Here is a 22,818-nt window from a genome sequence, read left to right as displayed (position 1 = left end):
CAAGGTCTGTGTCTTGTAGCTCCATTTTCTTGGTAAAGATACAGCAATTAAGGGGGTGTGATATGTAGGCCATGTTGCAGAATAGAGCCCACTTGGCCTTAGCAGCTGAAAGTAAACTTACCAGTGTTATAGTGCTTCGTGCAATAGCCAAGTTCCTTCTCTTCTTTCAAAATAAACTGAGGCAGGGTCAGTCCTTCAGCAACTTGAACTGGACCATCACTTAACCACTCAAATATCAGGTCATTCATCGTGTACCCAACTGGAGTAAACAAATCATAGCGAAAAATTAAATGCATCTTTCCAAGAAAGCTTGAAAGTCTAGCCATGTAAAGAACAAACAAGAAAACCATCTAAAGCAGACACATGCTCAATCAATTCAAAATCATTTTTAGTAAAGGAGCTACAATCATCATGTCAACTACATGTCATTGAAGCCAAAGAAATTGAAGAGAGAAAGCTATTTCTGAATGATTTTTTCTGTGTAATGGGAGAATGGAATCTATAAAGTCCATTTTCTTCTGCCCTCTTGATTTACTAAATCTTTCTGAAGAACAAACAAGTAAATGAATATAAAAATCCTTCGAATGTTGTCTTTACTTGAAAGAGCTATGTCTGTGACAATCCAGCAAGATAATCCAATTCATGGCACTAGTCTTAGTATTTCAAATGAAAAGAATTCTTCTTCTTTTTTATTAAATGAGAATGAATTCATCACAGTCCTGCCTAAAATACTTCCATCGCAAACCTGGCCCCTCTTCTAGGGTATCTTAGATTCGTTTTCAGAGAGCTTATGTTAGGATCATAGGGAAAGGAAGGGAAAACTGAAAGAGAAGAGATCAGAGAGGGAGATAAACCATGAGAGACTCTGAGTCTGGGAAACAAACTGAGGGTTGCTGGGGAGATGGTTGGGGGGATGGGGTAACTGGGTGATGGACATTAAGGAAGGTACATGATGTGATAAGCACGGGGTATTATATGCAACTAGTCAATCATTGAACACTACATCAAAAAGTAATGATGTATTATTGTTAGCCAATTAATTAGCCAACATGTTGGCTAATTAAATTCAAGTTTTAAAAAAAGCAAGCTCAGGTTAAAGTTCTTATGGTCAGTCCTCTGTTATTTTACCAAGTGGGGAGGCATAGGCAGACAACCTAAAAGGAAGTTGTGGAATAATGCAAATCGGGAATGTTCATTTGTGCTAGCATCTTGATAACTGGGCCCACTCATCACAATGACTAATATGAAGTAAAACAGATTCTCCATCATGTAAGGTCATATTGTTATATGACTCCTGAACCATACAAAGCAAGAATGTTATCGGTTTAGTAAACCAGAGTTAGCTCTTAGTTTCCAAGTTCCCACCAACTAGGTCATCATCTGCTAAGTGTTTCTGGATCTTTTTGCACCCCAGAGACGAAGGCTGCTATTCCTTCAGGTATCATTTCTCTCCCTTCCCTCTTTGTGGTATTTGAACTCTAACATGAAAGTGAGGAGGACAAGGGATATTATGTGAGGTCTTGGTGAGCCAATAACTTGAGCATATTTATTGAGTTTATAGATTCTTGTTTACTGTAAGATAGTGACTCACCAAAGCTACCCAGAAATGAACGACACAGTTAATTGGAATCTACTTTCCTCTTTCTTTGAGCCATGTTTTTTATTCAAAGCCAAAAATAAAATATGAAAAGCAAGGAATTATGAAGAGGAGCCTGTACAAGCATTGATGTTCCACAAAGAGAATGGCCAACCCTGTCTCTTGCACTGCAACACTATATGAGTACTTGCTGGGTGTCTCCAACCAATGTGAGAATGTGTAATCCCATATTCGTATCCAATCAACTTCTTACTGCTCACCACAACAATAGTTGTTGCCAGCCATCCTGAAGCCCCAGACTGGGACAGACCGATGAGGGCAAGACAGATGGGGAAGGAGGAAGTAAGTAATATGAGGGTTAAAAGGAAGGAATAATTCCCATCCTTCCCATTCGAAGTTAGTGGTGAACACTTTGTGGTTTCGTTACTTCTAGGGCCTGCAAGGACCAAGTGTATTTACTAATTGAGTTTTTTAAATCTTGAGGGAGCCTCAGATGACATTTATGCTTGCTGTTTTACAGAGAAAACAAGTGTTGGGTTGAGGCAAGAGAGAGTTTGGACCAGTAGAGGAGACACAACGAAGGAACCATTATATAAGAAAATGTTTTTCTCAACTTTCTTCTCAAGAGAAGAGGCAATAGGGAAAAAAATAAATACATAAAACCTATTGTAAATCAGAAATTCTCATTTTGTCCCTGACAACTTCTTAAAACAAAGACATTTCATTATTTTGTTTATTTCTGTAGGGAGTTTCAAGGGAAATCTACAGTGATTTTAGGTGATCACAAGAAAACCTTGTCACTGCCTCTTTTTTAATAATAGTTGATGTGGTTTTTTATCTTTATTATTCATCTAAACCAAGAAGTTAAAAGTATTTGCTTGCCCTTGCCTCATTAAATCTCCTAACATCCCTGTAGGTCAGTATTGCTTATTATTCTTTGCACTTTACAAACAGAGAAAGTGACAGAACAAGCCAAAAAAATTTTCATGTCTCTTGCCTAAAAATCCTATTACCTTGGAGGCATCAGCAGCGTATGGCACGTGTCAAAGATTTCAGTGACATCAGGGCTAAAGCATAAAGGGGACAAAGTGGACAGCATTTCTCTATTTCCTTCCCCATGCCTTTGTGGATCCCCTACCCATCGAAGGGAAATGCCTATTCTTCCATATCATCTCTGGCCGCCCTGTTCTTACGTCCTCCTTCAGCTAAGGTCCCTGTATCTTGTTCTCAAATCAATTATCCCTTCCTGCCAAAATTCCTTTGGGGTAATGGTCTATATGAACATAAGATAGAAACAAATACAATTTTCTGATGAGAGAGTGATTCATTTTAGAGATTGAATGACAAGTAATTTTAATTTTCCCAAGAGATATTTTCATTTCAAATAAAAGCTACTAAATCACGTTTGTTTTTGTGAGGAAGTAGAGATATTTGGCATTTTACTTGAAAGATTTTCTGTGTATGAGACATGCACACTTGCTTGTCCTTCTACTAGGGCCTTGGGAGTTGGTAATAGGTAGAGAATGAGTCTTATGAGTCCTTTCTTCTTAATCACATGCTTAAAGAACCAAGTCATCAGTTAAAACAAGCAGGCAGTCATTTCAACAGTGGGGACTTACAGCTCTCCAGCTGCATTGTACAAGTCTGGACATCCATTGGAAAATTCTTCAAGTCCATGGGACAGGATAAGGTCAAGGTGAGTCTTAGAAAAAAAATTAAAGACAACTTTTAGATCTGTAAGGTCTGATTCTTGAGAAACAAATCAACAATACATTTGGCATTAAACAAAGTGACAGTGATTCAAATAATGAAATCCAAGCTCCACGCAGTGCAATGCTCTTTATTTTTCAAGTCAACAAGTAGTCGTTGTAAATTTTAAAAATATTATGGAATTTTGTTATAACCCCTTACTCTCCATTTCCCAGCTTCCAGTCTCTGACTCCCACCTCAGTGATCTCAAGTTTATTCTAGAATCAACAAGAGCACCGAGAAATAGTATCATATGACAACAATGGGCTCTTGCCCACACTGATGTCCAAAACACGTAAAGTTTATAAAGTTTATACTATTTTAGAATTATACTTTGGGAGAGGTGGACTTTGCTTCAAGAACAGTAAATGATGTGATAAACATAATTGGTTGTGATGGGCATTGGTTCTCCTTCCATCAAATGGGCAAATGCTTAACTCTTCATTTGCTAATCCACACGGACAGGTTCACAATATATTATAGCACTTATTCTAGAATTGTGACAAATCTGGAGCAAGTAATGCTTGAGTTGAAAAAGACATTTGAGGACGGTAGCTTACACATAGTCTTCACCTCTCCGCACCAAAGAAAGCCTGCTATGCTCTTCCTTTCCTTTTGCCTTAACTTTTCAGAGCTCCAGCCAGCTCTGACCATGCCCTGTATCAGAATACTGATTGAGCTGCTATCTCTTTCCCACCATTTCCTTGTTTACTTCTCAAGGAGATGATGCACACCTCTTCCTATTCAATTTTTCTAGACCTCAGAAATGTAAGGAAGGAAAGTGAGAATCACCGGATCTAGGTTCCCTTCCCACTATCACCTCAAACACTCTCTGTCCCCTAAGAAAGACCTTAAACTCAATAAACATTCACTCCCTTTTCAAAGAATGGGATAGGATAAAATGATGCTAATCCCATTTAGCTCCAGCATTAGCGTCCCTGTTACTCTAAAGTTCACTGCTCCAAATTTTGTTCATTTTCTCTCCGACATCTTTTATATGTGTAGAACGCTCTGATGCTCGAACAGGTACCTAAATTCTCCTTACTGTCATGCTCGTTCTTGCTCTCGCTCCTCTCCCGGTTCCCTTGTCTTTTCCTTTCTCAGCTTCATTTCTTACGTTGCGCGCAAGCCAAGGCAAAACAAGAAGTAGTAGCACGCTTATGTTAAAGGAAAACATGCTTGGGAGTTGAGTGAGATCAGGGGAAGAATCTATGCTGACAGTCTTCCAAATTTTGTTAAAATACAAGAATGATTGGGAAAAGCAAGATACAAAGCAGTGCACTGTAATCCCAATTATGTAAAAACAAGCTTTCCGTCTTGGAAATAAACAACACTGCTAAAAGTAAGTACTTCGGTTTGGTGGGACGATTCCCATTTCGTTTTTACTCATCTGCCATTATCTCTGTTGACAAGTATAATTTATTTGAAGGTGTCCATCTTCACATAATTAAACAGGCCTATCTTCAAACAATAGCTGAAAGGTAAAATTATAAAGTTCCATCTTATTCAGTAATCCTTTTTTATTATTATTAAAATTGTGCCATAAACATACAGTATTTCACCTTCTCTGATAAACAAACTACCTAGCTTCTATGGGCTGTTCTGAGAACACAAATACCATGCTTCTAAAAGAAAGAAAATAGCTTTGAGTTCTAAACAACTGACTTTAAAATAACATTTTAGACAGGAAATATAATTTTTGTCAGTCATGGAGTTCATTTAGAGATAGATATAAATGGAGATACTGATATTTAGATTTTTTTCCATCACAAAGACTTTATTTTTTTTTTTTTTAGAAAACACAATGTTGTTGAGATTAATGGCATGAACTCCTTAAGGTAAAAGTAAAAGAATCAAAATGAAACTTTCCAGCAATCGCTAGCATAATAATTAAAAAAAAAGAAAAAAAAACTTTTTAAAACCTGGCACTTTATTAAGGGGGAAAAGAGCTCAGCAGGATCTATGGATAGGGTTTTGTTATTAAAACAATGAGAATCTATTTATTCTCTCCTATTTTTTTAAAATGAAAATATTTTCATCAAATAAAAAATATGTTCATCAGACAAAATCAATCAGGGGGCATGTGCATAATTTAAGTGAATCAAATCCAGAAACTGGCAATTTCATCATCATACTTTTGAGAAGTTAGAAAATAGTAATAGTGGAAATAAATATGAATACAGCTTTAAAAAACACGCAACACATAATTCAACTGTATGCCATTTGCTATTGGAAACAACCCAAATTTAATATTCTTAATCCTAGGCTTGCTGAATATTATTTTTTTGTGAAGTGAACTTTTCACATTGATTTAGGGAGACGAGGCCTCACATACCATTATTTCTGCCTTTGTGGAAGATCTCACAGTTCTACAGGGACCCGGAATTCTTTGGGTCAAAACTATGAAAAGTATGGAAAATTCCACTGAGAGAAATTCCCAACGAGCATGAAACTATCTGAATTCTGTCTTAGCTGAGAACTCAGCCAATATTTTCCTTCTTCCTTATTTGTTTTTCTAATTTCCTTTCTTGATAGGTTTTGTATTGGAACCCAATGGACACCAATATAAAGAGAAAAAGTTAACGGCTCGTAGTTTGCTCAATCAGGTCATTAGCTGAGCAAATGGGAAGAGATTGTAGAGACCTAATCAATCCCTTCATGGGTCACAGAGCCCATAATTTATGAGGTCTTGTTTACCACATATCTGCAGGCCTCAAGTTCAGACTCGCTCTCTACTTATTTTTTTTCCTTTTTCATTGGAGTATACATTAAACACAGTAAAAACATACCAGTCTTATGTTACAGCATAATGACATTTTACATCTTTATCCACCTATCTAACAAGCACCCGGATGCAGATTTAAAATACACCCATTACCCCAGAACTTCCCCTGCTCTCTCTTGCCTGGATAGAACCTTCAAAAGTAACCACCACTGTACTTCTTTTATTTTTAAGCTATTTTTTTATTTAAAAAATGTGAATTTTGGGGAAGGGGGAATTAGATTGATATCTCTACTGAGATGTAGAAATAGTACCAAATAAGACTGACACAACATCATACTAAAACATGAAAAAAAATTTTTTATCTCTTTTACTCTGGCTCTCCATCTATTTTGGTGGGTCTTACAGAATTAGTTTAATTGAAACTCAGGCTTTTTGCTGCCAGATACTGCCTACAGCGTGTCAGATATGCTCTCTTCTTCCCCGTGATCTAAAATATTAAGGCCACTGCCCCTGAAGGCACTGAGTTGAAGCCACCCATTTTCCATTCGTTTTTTGTTAAAGAACTCATTTCCTGAAGCTTTATTACACATTCCCTGTCACTGCGGTTGACGTGCATGTCGGGGGACCCCTGCTCCTGTTTGCACAAGGTAAAGAATAAAGTTTCCTTACAGGGGCCCTGTGACTTCACTGAGAGTAAGAAAGCTGCGCACCCATTTCTATACTAAAAGCAAAAATAAACAAATTTAAAAAATGAAACACAGGAAGCCAGTCTCCCAAAATCTCATGTCCCTTCCTTATTCTTCCTTTCCTGCTCAGTTCACCCTGCCCATCAAATCGCTCTCAGGTTTATACCTTACTGCAAGTTTAAATGACTGGTAGAAGCAGACATTGTAAACTGTTTCAGCTACCCTTGCATGTCTCTCTCCCCTGTAACAATGCAAGACCGATAAAGCTGGGGACTCTTTTTTTTTTTTTTTTTTTTTAACCATCTTAAACAGTGCTTGGCACAGAGTATTCAGTAAATATTTGTGGAACAAATGAATGAATCAGCATCCTAAGGCTGTGGAAATGGGAAAGGACTGTGGATTTAGAAGAGAGGAACATGGTCACCAGAGCCGAGGGCTATTGCCAAATTACACGGCAGGCAAGGGAAGCCAGCAAAGCTCGCTTGCCCCTTCTGTAAGTTGCTACGTGGTTCTTACTAGAAGTGCAGCAAATCAAGCTGAAGGAAAGTCAGGAAGCCCAGTCCACCTGTCCTTGAGCCTTGGACAGAAAGCTGGGTCCATGTTCAGGACTGCTGTCACATAGCTAGACAGATGCTGATTAATTGTTAGGGTGGACAGAAAGCTCCCTGACTCCTGAAACAAGTATGAACCGGTTCATACGGAACTCAGTGTTAGAAATGGGAATTCATTCTCAGTGAAAGATTCTTGAGGGGGAAAAAAAAGCCATTTGAAGAAAAAACAAATTTTCAGGTAGAAATACAAATTTTAATGAGTGATCTGCTTGCTTGAAGCAAAGATTGCTAGTGTACTATTTTGGGAGAGTTGATTCTAATGGTATAGGAGTCTGTCTTGCTTGGAGAGGAAGGACAAAAGGATGCTTTTGTGTTTTTCAGGAGAAGCAAAAGAGTCTCTGATATATTCCTTTTGTTTCTCTGTTAGGGACCATGTTTAGCACACTCTGTGTAGCACACCACAAAACCCCGCAGAAGGGACAGGACTTATGGGGAGGGGTTTGGTTTTGTTTTAGCATTACAATGCTTAATAAGGAAAAATAAAAATGTAAGGGATGATAATGATAGTATTCATAATCATAATTTTGTGAGCACTTGCTATAGGTCAAGTACTCTTATTATTTTACAGTCATGGGATACCATCACATAATGCGGTGTCCTCTTTGTTTTGAAGATAAGCAAATTGAAGCTCAGAGGTTAAGCCATTTTCCCAAAGCTACAAAACCATTAAGTTACCAAAGTTAGGTTTGAACCCAATTTTAATTGATGTCAGATCCATTTATTTTTTTCCACTCTACTACATTTTCTCCTTGTGGGGGAAAAAAAAACTTAGTCGTTTATCATCCTCTTTTGTTTGCAAAGTCAACAGAGTGAGTTGTAGATACCTTAGTTGCCCTGTACCTGGTCAGGGATACCCTTTTCATTTTTCTTCAGGAATCCAGACTTCTCATGATCTATTCTTTTAAAAACTCTAGCCTCTCCTGGTAGCTTCTCAGAGTAGAAGTGTCATTGACTAGGGATCCAGGGACCTAGGTGGTAGACCCTGCTTACCCATAAAGAGCTATTTGACCTTAACTAAATTTCTGGCCACCCACAAGCCTATCCTGTTCAAAATTTTTATGAACCATGAGAGACTATGGACTCTGAAAACAACCTGAGGGTTTTGAAGGGGCGGTGGGGGGGGGGGGGTTGAGAGGTGGGGGAACCAGGTGGTGGGTAATAGGGAGGGCACGTACTGCACAGAGCACTGGGTGTGGCGCAAAAACAATGAATTCTGTTACACTGAAAAGAAAAAGAAAAAAATTTTTATGATTCTAAACTCTAAGTGAAAAAGACCAGATTAAAATATTTCTTCTTCTAGGTGAATTTGCATTCTTGAATATAATAAAAACTTTAAATGCCAGTAATAATGCTTCTTAAAATAGGAACTTTCTGGCTATCTGGGTATATCAGTGACACATTAATTGCCCCCATTGGGCCTTGTCATCCAGTACCCTAGAACATAATCCACTCTTTTCCCAAGAACATAAGGACAGCCTTATGGTAAAATGTAGGTTTGTTGAAGTTCTCCTCTCAGTTGTACTTTGAAATTTCTGAACCATGTGACATTCTCATGCCAGGGAGATTTGACAGAACGCATCCAGGATCAAACAAGAGTATCCTCTGAAGCCACCTAGACCTCAAGTGAAAGTAACCTGGGGGCAAGTTAGAAGTCAAGTTAAAAGTACATCATTAATATAACCTACAGATGGGGAAAGGATCAGATAATGTTAGGGAGTCAGTGTATTAAAAAACACTGCCAGGCCAGTTGTCTGATCAAGACACTTTATCATAGTGGATTTAAACTCTGGCGGGCCTAAGTGTCATCTGAAGGGCATCTGAATCCAGGTTCTCAGGTCTTTTTGATAACAGCCCAGGCAATACTGATGTTGGTGTCCTGGAGCACATCTTGAGAAGCATTACTTCCACATGTCTCTATAGATGACTTTAATTACTGTCAACAGCAAAGATTAAAAGGAGAAAATTTTAAAAGGGAAATAGGAAGATTGAGAAAGAGGTCTGTAATTTTTCAGTGATGTTAGCACTTTCTCTGGGAAATATTACCTTCTACTTGAAACCAGGGCAGGACAGTTAGGCCCAAGTGGGGTTCTAAGTGATTGTACCAGGGTTGTGAGACAAGAGGTGTTAATCATGATCCTCAGTCACAATAGAGAGTCATGCTGGTAAAGTCATGGCAGTGAAACCAAGGTTACTCCGCTGGCAGCCAAGGATATGGTGGGTGTGGGGACATCTGGGTGGCTCAGTTGGTTAATCTCCAACTTTTGATTTTGGTTCAGGTCATGATCTTAGGGTCATGGAATGGAGCCTCACATCAGGCTGTGCTCTGCGGGGAGTCTGCTTGAGATTCTCTCTCTCCTTCTCCCTTTCCCTCTGCCCTTCCCCCTACTTGCATATTCTCTCTCAATCTGTCTCCTCTTGCAAATAAATAAATAATCTTTTTTAAAAAAGAATATAGTGGATGTGGTCAGGAAACTGGGGTACTTGCTAAGAAGGGTAGGAGGACAGTTTCCAGGTACAGCAGAGAAGAAACCAAATCCATGTCTATTAAAACACACAAATGGGCAAAGGTAGACAATGGAACTCTAGTCAGAGCAGTGGCGGTGTATCAGGGCACTGTCCCTGGTCTCTGGGCTCGAAAATCAGCCACTGAGAAATTTCAAAGGAAGTTGTATGCACTGGATGAACCTCAGCTACACATTTTACAAAGCTCATGGTACTGGGCAGGAAGGCACACAGAGCACAGAGGAGACACAGCTCCAGGTCCTCAGTGAAAAGATATTAGTGTTAAACAGAAGTCTAGCACATCCATTCAGCAATTTTTGACAAGTGTTTATTGTGCACTGTGCATACCAGACACTTGAAATTACAGTTTCTCTTGAAGGAGATCATAGTTTAATATTATTATTATTATTTATATATTACATGGTAATATGTATTAATTATATATACATTCTTTCAGTGGAATCTATTGCAAGAATTATGCATTCATTCTTCAACTTCTTAAAATAGTTCCCAAATCCCCATTTAAAAAATATTTCCAGATTATGTCAATCAGACACAACTGAACTGAATTAATTAAGTAAAAGGTTTTTTTTTTTAATTTCTTCCATTTTATTTATTTTTTCAGCGTAACGGTATTCATTCTTTTTGCACAACACCCAGTGCTCCATGCAAAACGTGCCCTCCCCATTACCCACCACCTGTTCCCCCAACCTCCCACCCCTGACCCTTCAAAACCCTCAGGTTGTTTTTCAGAGTCCATAGTCTCTTATGGTTCGCCTCCCCTCCCCAATGTCCATAGCCCGCTCCCCCTCTCCCAATCCCACCTCCCCCCAGCAACCCCCAGTTTGTTTTGTGAGATTAAGAGTCATTTATGGTTTGTCTCCCTCCCAAAGTAAAAGGTTTTTAATTACTCCCTTGTGGCCTAGATCAGTGCTCACACTGGTTGGGTAGAACAGATACCCTTACAGACCTAGATCCTGAGAGGGCTCTTTGAGTGTATCAGGGAAGTAGGACTTGTTATAATCATTTGATGCTCCTAAATAAAAGCCCAACGTACCCACAAAAGGATCTTGATCTATGAAGAGCAAAAATAATTGGTTCAGCTTTGGCAAGGCAGGCAAGAAATGAAATTTTTAAACTTATCTTCTGAAAGCTTTGTAATTAAATATCTGCTTTGAACTCACTCATCATAGAAAGCATAGACTAGGGTCCTGCTCACTCTAGCCCTGAGCTATTCACCTAATCTATGGGCAAGCACAGCTTGCTTGGCTGTGCTTGGCTGTGCTTGGCTGCACCTAGAAAGGCTTTCCATATAAGTAAAGATTGAAAATTCATGGTGTGTAAATTATTAGAAGTTCCAGAAAGATCCCATTGCATATCCTTGCTCAAACACCTTCCAACTCTTTGCTGCTACATATAATTAACTAACAGACATTTAGCTAAAGACTCCCATGACTATTAAGATGCAAATATAGGGAAATAATAGTGTTCTAAATACTGTTAGTCATTTCCTCCTTTGTGTATATGAGTTGATGGAACCTCAAATTCCCTACCAATATCCCCAGGAGCAGACTTTGATACTGAGAGTATTAAACGGAAAGATGAAGCCTGGATGGAAAACATGGCTTAGAACAGTGTGGCTAGGGCACCAGAGAGAAATAATTTGTTTCAGTGTTGTCTAGGACGAACGTAAACCCCCCACTGGATCTAAGCTGTATGGTTAGACTCTATCCTCTTAATTTCAAAGAAATATAAGACCTGTTTTTCACCTTTGACCTTAGGATTTGGAAGTGGTGCCTTATATCACTCTTGGTTCATTGCCTGTTCTACTTCTCTCCCTTGACTAAAATGCCAGTGACTGACTAGGAAGGTCCATATTTACCAAACATTATAAAGGCATCACAGAAAATACCCATATGCATTGAGAAATACTAGCTGGGAAGGACAAAAATACAATATCTGTTCCCATCTGTGCCTGGTCCTTTTAGAAAAATGTGCACACATATGGTTGGCCCATGTTAATTAAGTCCAAATATGGACTGGATTCAACTTGGAGAGTAACTGAAAAATCTGTGGCTAAAATTTTTCCAAATGCTTTGATATTTCCTGAAGAAAAATGTTTTGAAGGTGTTGAATAGGAAAGGACTAAATTGGACACCACCAGAAAGAGGAGCTCAAAGCACCGAAGACTCAACTAATACTGTTCACATTTTGGTTACATTTTACATTTCAGAGTCATTTCAATATCAGAGTATTTATTTGTACACCCAGATATTCATCAAGATAAAATGTTAGGAAGTCTGCACATTAGAATAATGAGAACTGACTTGTCCTTGGTCACTTTATGTCTAAGAGCGTTGCATAGCAATTTTCTTAGCCATTCAGTATCTAAAAGTACAGTATAATAATTTTCTTAACATTTTGTTTGGGATTATTTTACTTTTAGCAAAAGAGAAAGGGAACAAATGCTTATGAACTGCAAATAGGGTTTTAAGAAAACCAAAGTAACTTTGTATCTGCTAACAGCAGTGAGAAAAACTGCTACTTTGTGAATATTTCACTTCATTAAGACTTCTATTGTGATAACTGTTGGAGAGTGCTGGCCACTGTTTCTGGTGGCAAAGTCTGGAGATACAACGGAGCCCTGGTCAGATGGTAGGATGCTCCATCCTTGACTAGGTAACACTGAAATCCAGCACAGTTCCTCAGTTTACTCTTAACAAGAAGCTAGAGAGGAGATCTAAGCCATTATCTGAAAGAAGATGCATCTATCGCTTCTGTTATAAGCTAAATTCCTCTCAGAGGGAGGAAACTCAAGGCAAGGAGGATATCCATCTGCTTGAAACTAGGTATGGAAGGTGAGAGGAGCCTCAGTGTTAGCAGGTACTGAATCAGGAAATGTTTATGTGTATGGGTTAGGGGGAATAGGGAGAGCTGTCTCCCCCCTTTCCTCCCTTTCATCCTACAGCCACCTCGGGGTTATTATGACATTCATTGAACATTTAGTATGAATCTGGAATTGAGAAAAACTGCAGATCAATGAAAGGTTAAATGACTTCTCACGGTCACTTAGTAAGATTGGATTTGACTCCTAGTCTTCCTAAATCTGAGAACTGATCTCAGAACTGACATCTTCCCCAACCCCACAGCATTCTGTCTGTAATCCCCACCTCATTTACTGTTTTCTATCCTTTATTTAACTGCTAAAATTTAGCAAAGTATCCCTACTAAAATGAAACATCAAATAAAGCATTTGTTTTATTGTCCTTTGAAAGGAATGATCAATCAGCTATGGGATGGCCTTGCTCTGAGTGTGTGTCATGTGTAGAACTTTACATAATTATGTATATCTTTAATTGTCTTTCAATGACTGTCCAGTGATAAGTGTGTTCTCTTCAGTACACATGTTGGTTTGTAACTTTAAATGCCACAAGCAAGGATACACTTGTTGGAGAGACTGCTGAACTTTGAGGATGTAAAATTTTTTCCCATTTTAAAATGGGCTGCCTTTCTTTTGGATTATGTGCTATGAGAATGCACTAAAGTAATGCATGTGTCTCATAAGAACCATGGCGATATTATACTTTTTTATTTTGGGATTAATACCATCCGGGGAGGCTTTCAAAGGCAGCAGTATGGACCAGGTAGGAGCCCATGTCAACATGAGTTAAACAGGCTCACGAGGACTTCTGAATTTCCTTTGGCTTCCTGCCACAAGAAAACGCAGATAATGAGTAATAGCAGACTAGCCCTTTGACTCTGCTGGCTCAAATATACCATGTAATTTCCTTTAACCTATATATCTAGTTAGTAATTGTCCCAGCCAACCATCTTTGTATAATTGTCTAAAAGTATATAAACCCATAGTTCATGAATACATTCTAAAATAATATCTCATGGATACTCCTGCTGAGTGAATCAGAGCGTATAAATGATCTAATTTGCAACTGGGAACTTTCTCAATAGGGAGTTTAGTATTGAGTATTTGTCATTGTGAAAACTATATGTTGAACACAAGGCTGCCTCTTAAACTACAGGTAGTCCAATATTTGCTGCCCCACTCCAAAATGAGGATCCTCTTCTCAAGAATTGGATATTTAACTTGTGAGAGAAAGACTCAAAGATCCAAAAGTAAAAAAAAAAAAAAAAAAAATCCAAAAGTAGTTTGAGATAGGCATCTTAAACTCAGAATCCTCTCTTGCTTACTCCCAAACCCTAAGGGACACAGAGAACTCACTCTTATTTCCTCATACAGAGGGAATTTTGTGGGTGGGAAGGAGATAATTTTTTTAAGATTTTTATTTATTTGAGAGAGAGACAGAGAATGAGAGAGAAAGAGAGCATGAAAGGGAAGAGGTCAGAGAGAGAAGCAGACTCCCTGCCAAGGGAGCCCAATGCAGGACTCCATCCTGGGACTCCAGGATCATGACCTGAGCTGAAAGCAGTCACTCAACCAACTGAGCCACCCAGGCACCCCTGGGAAGGAGATCATTTTGAGTTATAAATGTATGATAGAGCTATAAGGAGCCTTAGATTTTACCTAATCTTTTCTAGTTCAATCTCCTGTTATGGATGAGGAAACTAAGACTCAGAATGACTGATGGGGTTAGAAAAGCAGTTCTATGAGCCTGGAGGATACAGTAAATGATGCAAACAAGTGTGGAGATCCTCATGCTCTGAGCTGCCTTCTCAGTATTCTGTTCTTCACACCATTACCTTCAGAGCAAACCCTGATGAATGTTAATGCAGTGGAAAGTTACCTCCAAAAGGAGGAAAATCTACTGGTTGCTATTTCTAGTCCAATCAGGTAAACAGTCAAGGACAAGTGTTCATGCCAACTGCCACATATTTCATTGCACAATTCCCTCTTTTCCTCTAAACAAGGGTAAAATCTTAATGCTGTTGTATCTGAACCACTATTATGCCCATGAGTATATGTGAATTTCTGAACCCAATCCGAAGCTTGACAGAGCTTTCCAGCACTTTAAGAATCTGTCATATAGGGCACACTTTCTAAACTCTAATACTTGTACCCTCAGTGGTGTCTTTTTTGAGAACCGCTGCTTCCCACCCTCCCAACCTTGCTTGACTCTAGGAAGAATGGAATCCTTGGGGTTTCCATGGCATTTCCCAGCACTTCTCTGAAGACTCACTGCTTAATTCTGATGTGGGCTCTTATGCTACAGTCATTAATTACTGCATTAAGTCAAGTCACAGAACTAATGAGGATTTGGACACATAATTGGAAAATGAGAATGTAATTTTGCCGGGATTATAGGATAGAAAGATAAACATGGTTCAAATAGGCACAGAGACAAGAAATCACAGCTCTTATAGCTGCCTTCTAACAGAAAATATGGGCTTATGTGTCTCCTCAAAATTGAGAGTAAGATAATCCAACTATCACCATTGGTAACATTTAGGCAGGTCTAAGTTCACTGTGCATTTTATTTTCAGCTCTGACATCTAAATAGAGAATTTTCTTTTTTCCTATGCCATAAAAATCATTCTGTATCTAAAGTTAGAATCTTTTGAAGTTCTTGCATCAAGCTCCGGATGAGTCAAAGATAGGAGGTTATGTGAGAAAAGTTGGCCTTTTATGTGTGTGGGTAGAGTCGGTCATTAGACAGGATTATTTGGGGAGCTCCATTGGATGTCTGTCTAGAAATCTACACTCCACCTACTCTCAGTGGTGCCTTAATCTATTATCAGAGGGAGAGGCATGTCAATCCCCAAGAGTTCTCTATTACAACTCAAGCACTACTGGAAAGGTAGAACACTGAATCATCCACACCTAGAATCATGAATTGAATCAAAAGAGATTAATAAGAAAATCACCTCCAACACCATAAAAGAATAAGTTTCAGGTCAGATAATGTTTGATGATGAGGGAGAGGAGATAGCTTGGTGATAAGGGGTACTATTGTGGAGGAGCAGTCCCATAATTATTCATGACTTGGAGGACTCTGTGTAGTTGGAGGGTAGCACAAGACCCCTAGGTACTTGGTCAGTCAAATAAGAAGACACTGAAGGCAAACAGTATTTCCTTACCAACTTTGCTTCAGGTATACCCATTCTGTAGGTATGCAATAAATATTAAAGCAAAATTGTTAGCAGTTGGAGGATCGTAACTTCATTAAGGACCTTTTCCTCTAAACAAACAAACAGAAGTGCTGAATACCCCAGTACAGGAAATATGCATACACTTTAGGGGGATTCAAGGACCTGCTAGAGTTTTCACCAAACCCACAGGTTAAGAACACCTACTCTATAGGGTCACACTCAAGGAGTGGGTCTGTACTATCTTTAATGTCTGGAGTTTGTAGGGATCTGTCTTGAGAAACTTACTCTTTGTTTTAGAGCCTGGAACAGAAAGCACAATAATTAAATTACAAGAAAATACGAGGGCCCTAGAGTATATGGCAATTCCACTTTTGATCTGTATCCCTATAGCATATATTGTATTCTACTAATGGTCTTGACCAAATCATCTCTTTCTAAAGATGAAGAAATAGAAATTCAGAGAGTAAGACATTTCCATACGTCATTCAGCACGTTCTGAGGCCAGAAACTCAAGCCCGAGGGTATTTTACTCTAAAATCCTTGTCTACTGTAGTATCAGAAATAACCAGGGTAGCATTCAGCATCATAAGTTTCAGAGTAGGAGCCCCAAAGTGTACAGCAAAGTAAAAACTGGGAGATGAAGAACATGTTGGTGCTGAAGTGAAACACACTGTAAAATTAAATTAGCAACATAGTGTTGATGACCAAGCATATGTCTACTAAATCTAGTGGGACAAAAATGTATGAAAGTAAAAACAGTGAGGTAATTCCCTCCATTCTTCCAAAAATGGTAGCCATTTGTTTATCATGTTAACAAATGTAGGAAAAAGCTACTGATTTAAGTTGTAGCAACTGTGATTTAAGTTATATAAGGAAGAATTTCTGCATAATGTTAGAGTAACTTATTATAGGATCCAAAGAGAGACTATAACGTTTCCTTCTCTGAGGGTCTTTAAAACTAAAATGAGTTCTCAACAGGTTGCCTGAAGGTAGGAAAGTTGACTTAATGACTTTAATGGTTCTCTTCAGCCCTTTCATCCCTGGGATAGTAAAATTTTTCAGAAAGTAGTTACGTTATGTTAGTGACATATGCTGTTTAAAACCATCAAATTGCATCAAATTGTTGCACCTTAAAGTGAAAGTCAATTGTTGCACCCTGAATTTAAACAGTCTTTTCAGACATTTGCAAAATTTGAAGATACTTTATGTTCTCATCTTAAATCTTACCTTCTTCCTCCAATAGTTCTTTGAAAAATGAGTCCCAAAAAGGTTGGTTCCAAAATGACCCGCCTTTGGAATTGTATTTGTTCCTGTCTTTGGACTTGAGTTGGAGCAAATGAAGAATTAATGTGCGGTAGGAGATAATAGCATTGAAATAGAAGTCAAGAGCTTTGATTCTTGGCCTAGCTTTCCTATTTATGGGTTCCATTATTGTACCTCATCTAACTTGCTGAAAGAAGTCACTTCCTCATTGATAAAACAAGGGTATTGGATTAGATACTTTGCAACATAATACCTTCAAATTAAACAATAATCCTGAGGTTCTATAAAAGTCAGAATGCTGGCAGAAAATTCTCAGAAGCAATAGAAAGTAAAGGAAGAAAACAAATATTAGCAAAGGCGTTGTGGACAAGTGAGACAAGCTGCTCCTCTCCAAAAATACCTTCTCCTTTTTTCTCTCTTATTGCACACCATAGGCCATGGTGCCCTGACTTTTACTGCAATCCATTATATTCAATTCAACAAATATTGTTTGAGTAATAATATGAACAATACTCAAGGCTCATCTCACTATTCCACTATGGATTCAGGCCTTTTTAAGTAACATGAATTTAGAATTTGACTGTCACTAAAGGGAATGTAGAAAGCAAGATGTGTGTCCTTGTTTATACTTTGGTCATGGGTGATCAATACTTAATGTAGTAGGTCAACAAAAAACTTAAAAAGAAAACAAAGAGTAAGATCAAATGTATTAGGGAAGTGAATATCCAAGAAGAAATCAGAAGAGAAGTGGACAAAAATAGATTTGACAACTTTTCATCAGCAAAGACTGTATCCTGCCGAACTGGATAGAAATTTTCTAACAATGAACTAACATTTTTAGCTCCTATTTAAAAGATTTGTTTGAATTTTACTTAAGTACCCCAAGTGTTAGAATCTGCAGGATACTTGTGGAGTTTTAGTCTATTGTCCCCTCTTTTTTAAACTGCTGTCTTTTAGGAAGCTTCCTGGAAAATGTAATCTTGCTTGTTATGAAATCAATGGACTGCGTAGTTCTCTTTGTGTTCTGTTTGGGCGTCAAAGCCTTAGGCTTTGGTTTCCATGTAGAGTTAATTTTACTACTGCTCCTACAAAGCCGAGAAAGCATGGAGTTGTTTATGGATGAAATGCTATCCTCCATTTGTTTTAGGTTTCAGAAAATGCAAATATAAAACATCACCAGAGAACATTATATTTTTAATGTGGACCAATGTTTAAGTAGTTATTTAAATATATGAGGTAGAGGCAATTCATGAATTTATCTTTGGTACTTCTATTGTATCCCTTCCTTGTATCTTTCTTAACCATCTTCATCCTGATTTCTCATCTTCATAGGCATCAAATGTACTATCAGAATGAAAATTTTGTATCAGCTCTTTCAGCTTAGTATGAATTTAAGTCAACGGATTCCCTCTTTTAGGGGTATTTACATTGTAAACCTGAGAGTAGAGAGAAAATCTTTCCTAATGCAACATCAGCAGGAATCTTTCCAGCACCTTTAAGACATCAGAAACTGTCACCTGCTTGGCCTTAAACTTGAATCGGACCTGCAGCTGGGCATATATGAGCACTAATTACTCCTTGCCTTCTAGTTAAATTGAGTCCAGTGACTCAAGTAAACAGACATGTAGGTGCCAGGCCCTGAATTCTAACAAGATTTGAGTCACACATTCATTTGCAAAGTTAGAGCCACTTTTCTTTTTCTTGTTCCTCATTTATTCCTATTACTTAATTTATCTTATGTCTGCCTGCCTTGTTAGACTGGAACCCTTCCAGGGCAGAGACTGTATCTTACTCAGCTCTGGATCTCTAGGCCTAGCACAATGTCTAGCTCATTGAAAATCCTTCCAGGCAAATAATTAGATTCCTGTCGTTCAATTCTCCCAAGAGCTGTGTTTCTCTAAAATGGCATGCCCAGTTCTCCTACAGCAAGGATCTTTCTTCTGATTTCATAGAGCACCCAAAATGAAGGAAAAATCTAAAGCAGCCTATGCCGGGACAAACTCTACCCAATCAAAAACAATTGTCAGGGTGTTTCAGAGCTTATAATATGCTACAGTGCAAATGAGAGATGGAAGAATTGCGCGATCTAGGTCTGGGGAGCATTATATTCTTCATGGTTCTAGATTGGAAAGGCCTTCATAGAACAGAAGGGGAAAAACTTGGTTTTATTTCAGCAGTGCACGATGCCAGGTATTTACTAGAGCAAATGCCACCCAAGGCCCAGGGGGTTCGCTGAAGCAGCTGATACCCTGTGCTGCTTTTTATAACTCTCCTCCCTAGCACCACGCTCCACATATGTCCCATTTCATCAGGTCACCTCAGCTTAGGTTGTGCCCAGTACTGCATCTTACATCAAACACATGAAATATTCTGTGTTTCCTTAAAATGTTTATAAAAATAAAAATAAAAGTAAAGTTCCTTAAAAATCAAGTGGAGGAAGTTTCCTGGTTTTTGTGTAAGCAGTAACTTGACCAGTTTTTACGAATGAACAGCCTCTTTCATTCCACAAGACATCCGGTCTGTCAGCCATCAGCAACCTGTGAAATCACCAGGTTAAGAATGGAATATGCGGTGCAGACCTAAATTGTATAGAGTTTTGAAATGAGGTTTGATGGTGGTGATTCCACAGACTTTTGAAAATTATTTGCAAGGATACAAGCTGTGTGTCCATTTTCTTTCGTCATAAGATTGGAGAGAAAGGGGATATTCTATAAGACATCTTTAAAATGTCAATATTTATTCAACAAATATCTCTCATATACAGTACATCTTCTTGGACCTTCCAAAGGAGTTACAGAAGGTGCGAAATCCAAATGTCTTGGCTTTAAAGAGCTTACTGTTAGAAAAAATGTTAACTTTAAAATACAGACCGCCATATTTCATTTACTGAGCACATACTCTTTGTCAGGTACTGTGGCGAGTATTTCTATACGCGCTGTGTCAGAGATTGGCAAATTATGACCAAAGGGCCAAATCTAGTCCACTCTCTAGTTTTATAAATAACATTTTATTGAAGCACAGAACACTCAGCTGTTTGAATATTTGTCTATGGCTTGCTTTTGTGCTACCATGGTAGAATTGAGTAGTTGTGACAGAGTTGAGACAGTCTGGCCTACACCGCTGAGGTACTTACTGTCTAGACCTTTACAGAAAATATTTGCTGACCTCTACTCTCTAATCTATATCATTCATTCTCACAAGAATACTTAGAGATAAATATAGTGCTCCTTATTTTACAATTAGGTAACGGAAAGTTATAGGTTATGTAACTTAGTGGCAAAATTTGGATTCAATTTGAGATTGTGTGACTCCAGAGATCCATGTTCTTATGCTAAATTCATATACAAAAATAGCCAAAATATGAGGTAAGAAGAAATAAGACCTTATAGAATCACAGAGGAACTAGAGTTCAGAAAAGAAAGACAGGATTTTGAGGTTAGGGTGATAACGGTTCTGGAGAAGATCACATTTGAATGTAAAATCAAAAATGGATCTCGAGATCTGTCACTCCCAAGCTCAAGCCCAGGAAAAGTCGAGAGATCAAAGTTACATGTTTACTTAGAAGGAGATCTGAGATGAGAACTAGTTTTTCACGCACCAGCCCAAAGTATACTGTCAATGACCATGCTGAGCCACTGAATGTTTTTTTATGTGTGGTTACAAGTTATAGGATGGCAAAATTATTTGAAATGGAGAATTTGTACATAATGCTCAATGATTAATTGAACTAAAGGCCTGTACTTCTTTTATTGAAGCAATCAAAAATACATGTATGCAGGTATTTACATGATATCCACTCACTGTCTTCATATATATATATATATATATAAATTTATATATGCAAATTATATATGTACATTTTATATATGAATAAAAAATATATGTATTTTTTTGTTGTTGAGAATCATACTGCTGAGGCCATGGGAACCTCTGGCATTCTCACCAATTTTAAGATTCAAATGATAACCAAGAGACCACAAAATCCAAATATTTATATACAACTTACCCCCCAGACTCAGGCAGCACTAGGCCAAGAGAGAAAGGGAGAAGTGAATAGGTACAGCCAACAGACGCTTACCTAATACTGTAGAGTACTTTGCCATTTTTTGAAATTCGAAGCAATTTGTTGTCAGTGGTGACATCATGGAAGTTGGCACCCTTCTCATTGGCAAAGAATAAATCTGGTTTCCAAATGGAGTCAAGCATGGATGGGTCCAAGTCCAGGGAGTCATCAGGGTACTCGCTATATGCCAGCCGTGAATCGTTCCACTGTTGTCTCAGAAAAATGTTCACTCGGTAGTCCTATGGAAACCCCATGCATGAGAGTTACTTATCATGCAGTCTGGCATAAGAGGTCCATCTACATTTCCCCTGTCTTCTCCCTGATTTGCTGCAACATCCGTGTCTATACAAACCAGGCTATGTATATATTGGCCAAAATAAACCACTCAGTTCTATTAGGAGTGGGAACAGAGGGGAGAAAGAAAGAAGGCTCAACCAAACCAGAACACTAAGGGAACACATTGAATTGGTTGAATTTTTTTATGCTTAAATTTAAATCAGTGATCCTGGGGGGAAATAATACTAGCTCAAGCGGGTTTTTCCACAGAGAAACGTAACCGTGAGTACAGAAGTCACACTGTGATGGTAGATTGTCAAAACTGATTCATTTTCCACATCAGAAATGACATATCTCTATTCTCATTCTGCTCAGATGCTCTGGGCAAAAGGAAACCCACTCTGTAGTTTTGGTAGTAGAAATCTTATTATAAAACTCTGACATGATGGGACAATATTTTTAAAATTCATCTCCATAAATATTAAGATGCTTCATGTTGACAAGATAATTCCCTCACACTACTTACTTTAAAAATTCTTAACTATTTTATCATTTCTTTGAATGGGTTGTATCTATAGTAGTTGACTTGATACTTCATCAATACAGAGATATTTTTCATGTTTTTTCCTGATCTGAGCACCTCATGATGAAGGAGTTCTTCCTTATGGAAGTGTCATTCCCACCTGATCTGGGAATTTACTTCTTTGTCAGTAAATCAGCCTGAGACAGTGACTTCTTTTCTGGGAATATCTACTCAAAGGTCTTTAGGTTTGTGAAAACTGTTGCTTTGCTTGGTGGAGTGGATCCCAAAAGAGGCTTTAACAGTGTTCTCTGGTCAAGTAGTACTATATTTCAGAGATAAGAGTTGTTCACTCCTGATACTTATGGTCACTTAGGGTGATACATACTCATACCTTGTTACTCTCTTTCCTTTTCATTTTTCACTGTTTGCTCCATCCCCGCATCTTTGGCACAAGGATTTTTGGTCATTGTTTATTTTACTCTAATGGTGACCACCTTGGCCAGGTTTGCCTGAGAACCTCCCACTTTTAACCCCCGAAGTCACATATTCAGGGGACCCATTCAGTTCTAGGCAAAACTAGGATGGTTGATTACTCTATTAGGTACAGTGGAGACCACCTCAGGATGGTCAGTTGGGGTTCATTCCCTCAGGGCCAAAGAAAAAAATAGGTTGTAAAGATTAGGGTATGTGGAAAAGAGCTTCAATCAAATTCCTTCTACCTATTAATTACTAAACTATCTAAACTCCTATGACATTTTTT

The 22,818-nt window shown here is 38.3% G+C and overlaps 1 protein-coding gene across 2 annotated transcripts in view; it reads right to left on the bottom strand.

Moving 5' to 3' along the window:
* GLRA2 (glycine receptor alpha 2) overlaps nt 1-22,818 on the bottom strand; it is a 175,270-nt gene that overhangs the window by 104,456 nt on the left and 47,996 nt on the right. For both annotated transcript variants that reach the window (XM_045995593.1, XM_045995594.1), the window contains exons 4-6: nt 21,275-21,498; nt 3,217-3,299; nt 122-259 (exon numbers count right to left, since the gene is read on the bottom strand). In XM_045995593.1, coding sequence (XP_045851549.1) covers nt 122-259; nt 3,217-3,299; nt 21,275-21,498 — 445 coding nt within the window. The remainder of the gene's footprint in view (nt 1-121; nt 260-3,216; nt 3,300-21,274; nt 21,499-22,818) is intronic.

The sequence above is a fragment of the Meles meles genome, chromosome X (genome assembly GCF_922984935.1).
Source record: "Meles meles chromosome X, mMelMel3.1 paternal haplotype, whole genome shotgun sequence".
NCBI classification, from domain to species: domain Eukaryota; kingdom Metazoa; phylum Chordata; class Mammalia; order Carnivora; family Mustelidae; genus Meles; species Meles meles.
This window is presented reverse-complemented; position numbering and strand designations above follow the sequence as displayed.